The sequence below is a fragment of the Falco peregrinus genome, chromosome 6 (genome assembly GCF_023634155.1).
Source record: "Falco peregrinus isolate bFalPer1 chromosome 6, bFalPer1.pri, whole genome shotgun sequence".
Classification (NCBI taxonomy): domain Eukaryota; kingdom Metazoa; phylum Chordata; class Aves; order Falconiformes; family Falconidae; genus Falco; species Falco peregrinus.
Window position 1 is genome coordinate 78,300,925 of NC_073726.1, and position 14,105 is coordinate 78,315,029.

The following is a 14,105-nucleotide window of genomic DNA, read 5'->3' on the forward strand; positions in this document are numbered from 1 at the left end:
TATTGAATCACTCTTCCCTGAAAACTATAATCCTTTTTTTCAGTTCGTTGCTATTCCCACATCCCATATGAATCTCCCCAGTCACAGTATGATAGGTTTCATCAGAATTTTTTTCAGTGGTGTGTGAAATTAGATCTAAACAAAGAGCTGACTTCGTTACTGTAAAGTGAACCCAGGCTGTATTAGAATCTAAATAAAGTTAATCATCATATATGGTAAATAAAGTCAGAGTGTATTAAGTAAGATGCTTTTTATAATTTTTTTTTTTATTGTATGCATCTAGGCTTTATTTCTTTCTGCTCCTCCACAGCATTCTATAATTATCAGGAAGTTGAGTTCAGGGTGAGGAGATCTCTCTCCCTCTGTCTTACTGCATTGGTGGAGCTTTACATAGAAATGTCTGTTTTCCTGGCCCTAACTGATTTACCAGAAGTGATGTTTCCGGAAGTTACAAAAAGGCAATACCAGTTTCACTATTGCACTTCTCTAAGCTACACCTCCAGGAGCTTTTTATTTCATTTAGCATGATTTCACATACCACTGCAAAAGATTTAAAAAAGAAGGGAAAAAAAAAAAAAAACCCAACACACAAACCCCCACATAGCTAATGTCCACAGAAAAGTCTGTACTGAAGACATACATGGTAAATAGTCTGCAGATCGTTCTCAACCATGACTCTTACTAACAAAGACTACAGAGAGCTCTTTCTCCTTCACAGCTGAACGAGGTGACTTTTTTCTTTTAAAGATTACTAAATGAAAACTAATGTAATACTTACACTATGCTGTATGTATTTTCATTAAATACTGTAGTTCATAAGAATACCAAATTACCTTTTTCCCATTGAGGAACTGCTCACACACAACAGCTCTATAATACGAACAGCTCTATATTTCTGTGGGTGTGTGTGCATGTCTGTGCACATGTCGAGATGTGAGTGGGCATGAAAACAGAGAATGCAGGAGGCAGAGGAATGTTCTACATCCAAGGGCATACTGTGCAATCAGACTGTACCTGTTCTGTGCATGTCTGCTTTGGAAAGTGGCTGATTTACCTGTCCATTTCAGGCTGTTGGTGAAAAACAGAAGGGCCTTCCCTTAGTAAGCTCTGCCCATGATTACACAGAGGAGCTACTAAGATACTGGAAAAAGCCTGAAATACTGGTTTTCTACTTGGCTGAACTACAATCGGCCAGTAACATCCCAAACTCTGTGATGAAGCTGCCTGTTAGGCAGACTTGGTTGCTCAGCAGTGTTTACAGTGCAGGGTTTACAGAAAAGCAAGGAAGAAATAAAGCAAATTTGCTGTCTGCAAGACAAAGAACTGGGAAAGTGTGGGGGCAATAGCCACACTAGTCCATTCTTGAGACTCTCTTTTCATCACTCTAGAATGTGAAGCAGTTTTTGGCATTGTCTGCAACTGCATGCACAGCCCTTCAGTACTGAGTCTTGTGAGGATCTCTCTTCAAGTCTGGCATCCGATTGTTGCCATGGTAGCACGGCCATCCCAGTAAACAAAGGGGGAGCAGATCCTACTTTTACCATGGAGTGTATATAGAGTATGCATTGCATAGGGGCACTGTGGCATACAGTGGTATAAACTCCACCAGGTTGCCTCAAGGCATATACCTTGGCAGCGTTGGGCAGTCCCAGGTGAGGGTGCTACCAGCTTCTAGACTGTCCAGGCTGCACAAAAGGTGGAGAAAATGGATGGTCTATAATGGGCCTGTTAGACTTGAAGTGTCTCCCTAGCATTCTGTGTGATATGTTCTCATGATGTTCCTAGATGCACTACAAGGCCAAGGCAAGGAAATTTCACCTCAAGGACATAGCCACGCATACAGTAACAAGACGGTATAGACCCACATTGATTTAAAGGTTTCTTATATGGGTAGATTCTATTTTTATCTTTCTATTACACTACAAGTACGCGGTCTTCTTTTATAGTAGGTGATTGTCACCTTAACACCTGTAAAGTTAGAGTATGCAACCTCTGCATCTATGCCAGATTCCAACTTCTCCAGGCAGAGCTGTATGAGAAGAGGTTGTTAAGGAAGACGACAGTTTGCTGACTCCATGAGCTGGCTGCTGCTGGCTGCAGCTGCACACCATAAGTTAAAAGAGCAGACATCAGTATTCCAGCACCATAGCCTCCTAGCAGCCTTGCACCTGCTTCTATAGGAATGAATGATGACACATTGACTAAAGTTTGCACTTCAGAAAAAAATACTAAAATCCCTGATGTAAACAAAAATCTATAGAATGGAATTACTTTTGTCCTCAATCTGTCCTTTCCTTGCCCTGGAAGGGCTGGATACCAAAATAAAATGGCAGCTAGATCAGAATTTGACCTTGGGGGATTTGCATCAGCTGAAAGTTGCCCTCTGCACCAAAAGAAATCGCAGCAGATTAGTGTGGCCAAAATATCAGATACCAAACAGAAGTCAGATGACAAGTGAAGAATTTGTTATAAACATCAGTAAAAAAGATCTACTTGCTACTTACTGATTCTTCAGGAAAATAGTTACAGACCTTTACCTTAGAGGGCAGGCCCCAGGTAACATGCAAGGAGACCACACAATGTTGGTATAAGGAAATACATTCTATCCCCAAGGTTAGTGATTACAAGACATTTATATTCAAAACATCAAAGATTCAAAATAGTGCATTTGGGTTGATATGGAAAATGTCAACTCCCTCCCTCCCTCCCCTATAAACAGCTTTGGGGTTTATTTTTACTGATACACATTTAAACATAGTTTGGATCAGATTGGGGTCAGGGGAGAGGACTTTTGTAATTTTTATATGTAACTTTATATTTGATACATTTATATGCAACTTTTACATAAATTCTCTTCTAGCAATGTTTATAGCCCATGTCAAAGCAAAGAAAGCAAAGCTAAAATATCCTTTCTTTTAGGAGTTCTAACAGCAAAAAACATTTAGTAATGTTTTCCTGTATGTGCAATTATTCTAATTGCTTCCATCATTAAGTACACCTCAGAATATGTTATTAGAGCAGGCACAGTTTGGTGAAGAGTACTTTAAAACTCATTTACTTACTTATGCATATATCCATCTGCATTGCCTGTTAAGTTCATCTGCATAACAGTCTGAAATTCTGTCTCATTGCAGCAGTATTTAAACACTGTGTTGTTATGGTGACAGCAAAAGATGTAAGATTTATTGTCAGAAAGACGGGGGCAGTGAAAACCAAAGTGGTAGCGACCTTTGTAGTCTGTATATGGCTCGCAGACCCGAAAATGTGCAGACAACACTGTAAAACAAAGAACAATATTGGCTTTGTGAGTCACTTGTGTTATCTGTAAGTTATGAATTATAATTTTTCACTAGTTAAGCTTAAACAATTGTTTGATTTCTGAAAAACCTTAAAAATTCAGAACTTTCAGCATCATAACATCTAGTACTAAAAGATTACAATATTTAGCATCTTGTTGTATCTTGACATTTATTGTTACTATGTTTCTGATTACTATTATTTCTTTTAAGGGAAGAGAAGAAATGCCCTCCATGCCAAGAAGCACAAAAATATTTAGGGAAATGTTATCATACCGCTGTTCTAAATATATGTATATCTATAAACACCCAACAATGTTAATGTTTGATTCTCCTGGGATGACTTCAGAAAAACAAAAAGTCTATGTAAAAACCGCAATAAAAGTTTGATATCACTTGATTTACAGTCACTGTTCTTGACACGAAATATCTTCTCTACTGTAAAGGTCACACTTTGATACAGATTATTCTGCCAGAAATAGTAATTACAAAACACTACAACAGATCTGAACAACTCTGAATTTGCAAACAGATAGAATTAATAGAAATACAGCTATTCCTGGGAGTTTTCACATTTCTCTTTTATTAAATTCTTAGGTAAAGTGTTTATTATGTCTCTGAGAACATTTTTTCACCAACACTTTTTCTGGGGAAAAAAAAAAAAAAAGAAAAAAAGAAATGCTCTCCACACATACCCTTTGAATGCTGACTTGACGCCGATTGTTGTGTGGTGAGAGGTACAGTGGCGTTACACCTACATGGTAAGACCGTGGGCAGATGCAAGCTCTGACCGTGCCCTAAGCCTGCTGGTTGCAAACAGCTTTGAGCTGGGAGCTGTGCAATCGTCTTAGTTTCCCTGCGCCAGCCAGCCGTGCCAAGGGGCAGGGGATAAATCCCTGCCAGCGTGTTCGTAAGCAGCCACACGTGACTTCCTGGTTGATTTGAAAAATCTTGTTAAGAGACAATAGGAGATTCCACATACTGCCGACATTTTAACTGATGTATAGTTTGTGTTATGGTAGGCCTTACAACATCATTTAAGATTACATGTCCTGTACAGACCCCCCCAAAGGCCTTACACTTCAAGGAAAACTTACTTTTCTTATCTACATAAGGAAATGTAGATGTCAAGAGTCCGAATACTCTTAGCAGTGAAAAGTTTTTACTCTGATTAAAGAACAGAGGCACAGCAATGTTGTGGGTAGCTGTACTTCATAAGGTTACACCAATTAATAAAGGATATTCACTTTATACAATATTAACCTTTGTAACTTGGTATATGATTTTTGTATCAGTTTACCAGTACAAGAGGTTACGGATACTTGCATGGATTTACCTTAACAGTATTGTAACTCTCTGCACACAGATCCTGTTGAACTATAATTGCATCTGTGCACCTTATTCATCTAATCCTCATTTCATTCGATGTTGCTTAAAAAAGCCTGTTCCTAACACTTCTGTTTCTCAATTTTGTAAAATATATTGTTTTCAAGAATCTCTCACTCTCTTTCTGTAGGTCTAGTCACATTTTAAGGGTTGTGACAGTGGAGATTACTTCTTTATTTGTGTGTATAGAGGGAGCCTAGAACAAAAACAGAGTACTAAACAAGAGAAAACAAGGTTTGTACTGCTCTCAGAGTGAAGGAAACCCACTCTGAACAGCTTACATTTTTATATATATACACACACACTGGCATGTGCACACACACATACCTGTCATCATTACTTTAACAAAAAAGAAAATCCTTTTGTAGATTAATTCGGTTAGGAACTGAAAATGTGAGAAGAATGCTACTTCCAAAGGAACACAGATATTGAGAAAACTAATTACATACCTGTTCTCTTCAGTTTGGTACTCTGCCCTGTCTGGAAAAACCTGTGTTGCAAATCTGAGGATGCTAATCAGCAAAGAAATTCTGTCTCTAGCCCTAGGTTTGCAAAACCCTCTGTAACTGTTGCAACAAATCTACATGCTCAAATTTCATTGCAAAATCCACAAAGCATGTAATTGCATGAAAGTATATCTGTTTGAACAAGCACTTACTTCCCCTGAACTCCCCCTTAATTAGGAATTAATAGCAATAATGAAAGTGTTCCATTATTGATTAAATTTTGAAAAAATTCAAGGATTGCAGTTGGAAGGGATGTCTGGAGGTCATCTGGTCCAAGCCCTCTGCTCAAGCAGTTCCACCTACAGCTTGCTGCCCAGAACCATGTCCTTTGAACATCTCAAAGGATGGAGACTCTAGAACCTCCCCAGGCAACCTGTGGCAGTGCTCAGTCACTCCCACAATGAAAAAATGTTTTCTTGACGTTCAGAGAGAAACTGCTTTCTTTCAGTTTGTGTCCTTTGCCTCTGGTCCTGTCACTGGATACCACCCAAAAGAGCCTGGCTCAGTCTTCTTTACATCCTCCCCTTCAGGTACTTATATACATCAATAAATTCCCCTGAGCCTTCTCTTCCTTTGACTAGAACAGTCCCAGCTCTCTCAACCTTTCTGCATATGAGAGATGCTCCAGCCACATTAATAATTCAGTGGCCCTTTGCTGAACTTGCTCCAGTAGTTCCATTTCTCGCTTGTACTGGGAAGCCCCAGAAATGGACACAGCACTCCAGGTGTGGCCTCACCAGTGCTCAGTAGAGGGGAAGGATCATCTCCCTCAGCCTGCTGGCAGCACCACACAGGACTTCGCACTTCACCTTGTTGAACTTCATGGGGTTCCTGTCAGCCCATTTCTCCAGCCTGTCCAGTTCCCTCTGGATAGCAGCACAGCCCTATGGCATATCATCCACTCTTCCCACTTCTACAGCAACAGGAAACTTGCTGAGGTTGCCCTCTGTCCCATCATCACATCAGTTCTAACTACATACCATTTGGTTTTGGAAAACTGAACTCTAGAAAATAATGGAAGTAACGTGTGGCATGGGAGAAATCCATAAATTAAACAGAAACTTTTAACTAAGTATTTGATTTCTAATAAGAACAGGAGCTTGACTGAGTTACTTGAACACTGTTTTTCAGTGTCAGCTAAGATTTGCCTAGGCTGTTCTGTCTAGTCTCCAGCTTTCAGTGGAGGAGAAGCAGGTCTCTTGTAGATCCACTGCACGCGTGGATGATCCAAGGCAAGTCAAATCACATGAGATGCCTGTGGTTGGGCATCTATAAAGGTTCCCAAGTGTTTTGTACATGTTTGGTACCTGCTTGCAAGGGTGCATTACATGTATTACAATGCGTGTAGTTCCACTAGTCGTCATTACTAGGAAAAAAAGTGAGTCTATGCCTGATGTCAACAAACAGAAAGTAAGTCTTATGATTGGTCCAAATAAATGCAAGTGAAGGGGTAGCCTTCATAGTGTAGCGCTGCACTTCCAATAGTGATGCTTATCCACAGTGTCTTTGATTACAGTATCCAGCAGAAGAGCACTTATCTAACCCTTCTCTGGTAAATGTCCAGCTTCAGATGCTTCAAAGGAAGACACATATGCGCTGTATCGAAAAAGCTGTGCAATAAACTCTCTAGTAAGAAAAATGTCTTCCCATTCCTCTCCTTCAGGGACTGCTTATGTCCTGAACATATGTGTCTGGGTTTTTTCTCCCCACCTTGTCCATCATTCTCCCTATCCAACTGAAGGAAAATTTCCACCGAACCTACAGATTTCTCATCTGAAATAGATGGCTTAATGTATGTACTACTTCAGTTGTAGCCATAGAGAAAATATAATTGATCAGAACCTGAACAGTTTGACAGTTCTCACTTTGTAGCTATCTTGACTTATTCTTTCTTAGTTGGAATATCTGCACTTTGATTATATCAGCTGCTCCTAGGAAACAAAATTTTCTTCTTTGATACCTGCAAAGCCTCGGAGTGCAACACAAATTTTGTTTATCATGCATTATCAACAGAATCATCCTTTTTTCAAAATGCAGGTAAAATGAATGCCTTTTATGGCTAAAGAATATTAACTTATTTTTTCTTTTAAAAGTTACATTATTAAACTACTTACACATTAGTAATTTTTGAAGCCTCCAGTATAGATGGTAGTTTCAAGTTTGGGACAGTTTAATGGAAGATATTTATTGCTAGAACCAGCTTTGCAAATAATAGTATAGCCAATTTTTTTTGTATGTTATTACTACAACTTAGCTTAGGTGAATTACACCTGTGTTAAGCCACCACAAGCAACCAACAGCCCCGTAAGATTATGCCTGACTTGTTTATACATCTAGTGGGTGTTATAAGAACTAAAACTAGTTCTTTATGTTTCATAAGCAACCAAATACTTCCATTTTCTGCAATCATCCAGTGCTCTGATAGAGGCACTGCACTGTGAGAATGTACTAGAGGGCTACAGGACCCTAAGAAGTTTAGTTGGCTCATCACTGCAAAGTGGTTTGCTTAACACGACATGCAAAAGTGTCTTCTGATCCCTAGATGGGTCCTTTGCTCATTTTAAAAGGAAAATAAACCCCACATTTCTTTGGGGATGAAAACTGGGGGAAGGATGACTACAGAATGAAGGCAGAATGATGATAACATCAGGTCAGAGGAGGAGTGATGTCTGTAATAAAATGTAGTTTCAAGCAAATCCTTAAATTTTAAAATGTGTGTCATTGATTAAAATACACACACAAGTAAGACCATAATGTGATGACTGAATTACAGTCTGAATTTGGTAGTCACTGTGTGGTGGGTTAACCCTGGTAGGCAGCTAATGACCACCCAGCCCCTTGCTCACTCCCCCGCTGCCTCAAGTGGGATGGGCAAGAGAATCAGAAGGGCAATGCATGACAATTCATGGGTCAAGATAAAGACCATTCAATAAATGAATAAGGAAAAAACCTCAACACCAACAACTACACCCAACCCACAAGTGATGCTAAAGCAATCACTCACTACTAGCAAACGGAAGCCCAGCCAGTCCCTGAGCAATTTTTGCATAAACTCTAACCCCAGTTTTATTGCTGAGGATGCTGTTCTGTGGTGTGGAATATCACTTTGGCCAGTTCAGGTCAGCTGTGCCAGCCGTGTCCCTTGCCAGACTCACGCCCACCCTGGCCTCCTCGCTGGGGTGCACACTGAGAAACAGGAGTGGCCTTGACCCTATGTAAGGGCTGTTCAGCAACAGCTAAAATACCGTGTGCTACCTACACTATTCTGGTCACCAAAAGACAGCATCATACAGGCTGCTGTGAAGAAAATTAACCCCATCCCAGCCAGACCTTGTAAACAGTACAATAAATTGATAAAGATTTTTTTAATCTGTATAATTTTACTTGCTGTCTTTTCTTCTCAGAGAATCAGAGATCCAATAAACAAAGTGGGGTTTTTTTTCAAGCATTTTTCCTGAAAATAACTTCACTTAAATCCTGAGGATTAAAGAGCCTTATTTCCACAGAAATACTTCAGACAGGAGTCTTTCAGGTGCAATACTTTTAAGTTGTATGTTGCAAAGATGGCAGCTGTTTCTTAAGTGGAATCGCATGTGCAAATTCTCATGCTATTTTTGAAAGTATTACTGAACAGGTAAGTGATACAGATGCTCCTATCTCTGTTCCTACTAATTTTGAGAGAATAGTCTGTCATGTTTCAAATGACTGATATAAGCTCATCTTAAATTTATTTACTCCTAACTTAAAAAATAAAGAGACAGTGTAGATCAAACTGTTACTTCCCTATATGTTCATGGTTACAGATCTGTGTAATGCTGAATAAAATTTTTATTTGGCTACTAAATTTTTAAAGCCCCAAGGCCTTCAGAATGGTTGGTCTTTACAAGCTTTCCATATAGATCCGCATGTATGCAGTTTACTTAGCACAACGCCAATCATCTGAGATCCTCTGATAAATTTTGCTATGTGGACATTCATTTCCTACTTCAAAGAAAAAATAATGTAATGTCCAAATAATCTGTCATTTTTTGCTTGTAAATATAAGCCTTGCCCTCATCCCTGATTTCATAAATGTGTTTCACTCCATTAAATGAATATAAGTATCAATATTATTGCAAAGCAAATCTAAGAGTTAGTGGTCAGAAATGGCGTTCTGGCACGACTGCACGCTGCTGCTGCCTTTATTATGCATTCCTTGTGCTGCTAGTACAACTAGTAAGCCTTCATGAACCCCAAAAGTGCATGCCATTGTGATCTTGATAGCACTGAAATAAAACCAGTCTGAAGTTTCAGTATTCTTAATCCAATTTAATCCTTTTTTTAAATGGAGCCATAGCTTACCTAGTCCGAGCTGAACCCTTTCCTCTCAGCATTGTTTGTCCCTGCCCTGAGAGCATTGTGCCTGTGTTAGGCAACCACAACTGCATCTCCTTCCTAACCACACAGCTAAAGCTGCCAAACCTCATCCACATTCTGAGCCATGACCTTGGTATCTGACCACATCTCTGCTCCACTGCCACTGTCGTTGCTTCTCTCCTTTTCTGACACAATGAAGACCAGCCTCAGAGAACAGCTGCTCTGGGAACTTTCCTGTTACATGTGCCCTTACTTTCATTTCTCCTGTGGAGCCAGTGAAAGTTACGCTTCCAATTGTTAAGTGCAGCTTTCAACCATGTGTACAGATTCTAAAAATTTAGTACTAAGATTGTGAATCTTAATACATCAATGACTTGGAAGTAAAACATGACTTTACAAACAGAAGTCTGTAAATCTAGGGAACTCAAAAGGAGTCTTGCCATTAAATTTCCATTTCAGCTCAGTTTAAAAAAGATGTTTGTATTATTCCAGTGAGAGTAGCATCCTTTTTTCCCCCCTGTCATTCTCACTGCATAAAGCCAGTAGTTTTTCTTTATGGAATTTGACCTGTCTGGAACAAAAGAAAAAAATCAAATTCACACTGGCTGCAAAATAAGAAGTTTCATCCTGTAAAATGTGTTTGAGTTAGCAATGACCTAAACCCACTCCTTCAGATGTCGGTAGTAAAATTCCCCAAGGAGCTGAGTTAGACTGGCATGAAAGGCTTGTGATGATTTCAGATCAAGCCTGTACTCTACATGCTAATAATGGATGTCAGATAATAAAATACTAATAGCCAAGGAGCAACAAGAAGATAAGGCACACATTTACACAGACAATAATTTGTGATGTTAATAAATTATGCAAAAAGTAAAGCCTATATGTAATTAATTTCAAATAAAAACACTGTACTTCAGAAGCGGTACTTTTCTTCTATGAGAAGAACATATTAGAACACTGGCTTTATGTCTGGGTTTGAGGGAGTAAGTGTGTATATATACCAGTGACTACTATTTGCACACATGGTGTAATCACAGTGTCCCCTTCAACTTGAACACAAATATTTATAGCATCTTGAGGAAAATGGTTGGAGAAGTGGGATCTCAGGAAGTAGCTAGTAGAAGTCCCCTACAACAAGTGGTAAAAGGATGAAAATGTAACGGAAATCAACAGAAGAGATAGAGCAGCTGGAAAAGTTTTGCGATGTTTGATCACTGGGATACATTCACTGACACCCTCTTGAATAATCTGCTTCATTCCTGCACCAGGGAAATAGCTTCCTGAAATCACTTTAACTTGGAAAACAACAAAGAAGCTGCTACAACCCCTTTGCCCGATTCAAGTGCATAGGAGGAGGGCAGTTACATAACTAGGGATGCAGCGCCATACATAGGGATATTAGTGGAAGGACTCTAAAGGAAAACTGTTTTAAGGTTAGGCAGAAACATAGTCTAGGTGGTAATACTGTAATATTGTTAGCAGAAGGACTGTGTCAGTTATAGCTGAATAATGAACTATCATTAGCAAGAATCAGCTTCAACACTTGCAAACAAGCAATGAGACTGTGGGCAACAAAACACACCCCTGACTAACTGATGAGAATCTAACACTGAATATTACAGAAGTTACGCAGACAAAGTAGTAACCACCCTTACTGGAGCAAAAGGATACTTCAAGCTCTATAATGCCTGGTGAACTATTAAGAACGGTGGTTAAGGGTATTATGTAGTACAAGGGAATATGAAGCAGCGATGGAAAAAAAACATTTTTTTGGATTAAAAAGTGCTTCAAGAATGAAGGATAGAAGCGAAGAGAGTTAAAAACTCATAGAATCAAATCTATCTGGACTAAGAACCTTTTAAAATACTTTAAAAAAAAATTCATTCTGAATTACAGAAAACGCTAATGTTGTAAGTAACTCCTGGAGAAAAAATGCAACTAATAATCATAGCATTTTACTAATTCTCCATCTAACAACTGACAGATTTCTGCACCAATCCTTTCTATGTGCTAGCAGCAAATATCTAGGGCAGATCTACCAACCATCAGGAGAAAAATCTCTGGAACCACTCCCTGGTCCAGTCAGCTCTTTAGATTCAGGAAAATAACATAATAATTGCATACCATGATGTCATATATTTTTCTTTTAAATATATACATAAGACAAGTTACACTGTATCTAACATGTATTCATCTCACAAATAACTGAAGTTCCAAGTTCAATCGCATGCTCTTGAGTGCACGTACAACTACACATCATTGGAACCTGACTTGCTCTACTTCCAATAGATGGTTATTTAGCAAAATGGTTGGATTGTATGGTGGTGTAGAGCCTGCTTTTGTCTTTTAGATGAGCTGAAAAACTAGCACATCAAAATAGTAGCTTTGTGGGTTTTTTTTAATTTTCAGCCTTCTTTACCATGGCAGTGTCCCACCACCTTTTCCTTCTTACACTGAATTTTCAATTGCATTTCAAATTCCAGCTTCCAGTTTGTAAACACAAAGAGGGTTTTTTTTATTTATTACTTAATTCATAATTCATTTGTTCTTGTTTATTTTGTAGGAATCCAGTTTTAACTTGCATTTTTTTCCCCGTGGCACAGATCAGTAAAGAGTAATTCAAAGTATAAAAGTTACCTGCTGATAAGAGTAATGAAAGCAGAACCATCAGCACATTCAAGGACTGTTGACCACAACTTGTCATCGTTGGCTTTCATTGGTCCATTAGAGAATTACCTGTTTGGCAAGATGCAATATCATGATTAAGTGCCTGTTTCATTACACTGTCATTGTTCAAACTTTTACTTCCCCACAAACCTTTGGTAAAATAAGATGGCTTCACACAAGAAGAAAAAAAATAATCATGTTATTTCAGTTCTAAGTCCAGGAAAATAAACTCTATTTTTACAATTTTGTTAAAATTCCCTTCCTACTTCACCATGAGTGTATACAGCTATTCACATACTTTTCATTAACCCAGAGTAGAGATGAATCATATAAAGTCTTTATTGGATATTCACACCTCCCCTGTAATCTACATTCAGCAAAACTGTGCTTGTTTTACTGTCACAAGAATGGGCTGTTGTATTATCCCTATAAGGACTAGAAGGATATAAATAATATAAAAATAAATTGGCTGCTTTGAAAGTCAATCTGTTTTACCCCATTAGAGGGTGCAGTCGTTCAGAAAGTGGGTCAAGCAACTGAGATGGTTGGAAACATTTCAAAAAATGTCTTTTCATTAGAATCAAGCGCATTTTACGGGATTATTATTTCTTGTTTTCCTAGAAATGAGGGTGAGATGTGATGCAGTTTGGCCAGCAGTCATCATAAAAAGGCTATCCCAGTTTTTTGCACAACAGCCGCGCAACTGGGTGAATCCAAGCGCATCTTAATATCCTTTGATTCAACGCCACCAGCTGCACATTCTACAGCTCTAGCAGAGACTCTGTCCCAATTCAAGTGTTGTTATCAACATCAGCAGGAACGAACATCTGGTAGCCTATCCTGCTGTCCCTGCTAATGCAGACTAAAGCTGGATGTAAAGGTCTTCAACATCCTAAACTGACATTCACATTAGGGAGTAATAAAGATGTAATTTATGGGTTTGTACAACAACACTGGGAGCTTGGGCTACAAACCAGAAAGCCTAGGCGGTGCTACTGAAAGCTGGTAGGGGGAGTCTTGGTTTGTTAAAATAAGTGTTTTTAGTATAAAGGAGTAACTTGGAAAAAAGAAAGGAAAATGACAGTTTATGTAAAAAATTACACTGTTTCTGACAGCTCAAGAACAACATGATGCCAAATGCTTATGAAATCAGTGTTTTATCATATAAATACTAGGTAGTTTACTGACAGGCATCTACTACAATGTACTGAATCAAAATAAAAATCCCAAGACAACTGCACTTGCATATAACAAAAGGGGAGAGATAATCATCATTATCATGAATAACTGAATTCTGAGTATCCTGTGTGGGCACAGGAGGGGAGACACAGGGCTATCTACAAAGTGTTTAGAGACAAAAGATTTCTCACTAACAAAAATATGCAGATTCTCTAAGAAGTCATCCTAGCATATGAAAAACAACAGATCGCAAACCTAAAGATCATTGTGATTTTTCTACAAGAAATCACAATACTGTTACCTGCAAACATAAGTAACATCCAAACCACTGCATTTGCAGCTTTAAACTGTCAGTTCTTCCAAGGGGAAAACAATCATAAACATAATACTATGAGGGAGGAAAAAGTGCAGAAAACTATGAATGCTAATTAAGAATATTTCTCCAAGCATCAATCCTGTTTGAAAAAGCCGCCAGCTTTTTTTTCAGAGGAATATAATTAAAACAACAAGCAGACTTAAAGTTAGATCTGCATAAAAAAGAATACTACTGAATATAAGCCAGAGGTTAAGAATGTAGGAGTTTAATCAAAAAAAAAACCAGATACAAAGAACAAGCTGTTGCCAGTATTATTGGGAATAAAAGGAGTATGATTTTTTCCTGAGTAAACCAAAGCTGCAGGAATTCTGATAGTGATTCATTACTAGAGGGAAATCT

General features: G+C 38.5%; 1 protein-coding gene across 5 annotated transcripts in view; it reads right to left on the minus strand.

Annotated features, from left to right (window-relative positions):
• Nucleotides 1–14,105, minus strand: part of SHISAL1 (shisa like 1) — an 86,785-nt gene that overhangs the window by 34,226 nt on the left and 38,454 nt on the right. For all 5 annotated transcript variants that reach the window (XR_008747848.1, XR_008747847.1, XM_027789449.2 and 2 more), the window contains exons 2-3: nt 12,182–12,280; nt 3,063–3,276 (exon numbers count right to left, since the gene is read on the minus strand). Coding sequence is in view for 3 of the 5 variants with exons in the window: in XM_027789449.2 (XP_027645250.1) it covers nt 3,063–3,276; nt 12,182–12,248 (281 nt within the window). In the remaining 2 variants the exon portion in view is untranslated. The remainder of the gene's footprint in view (nt 1–3,062; nt 3,277–12,181; nt 12,281–14,105) is intronic.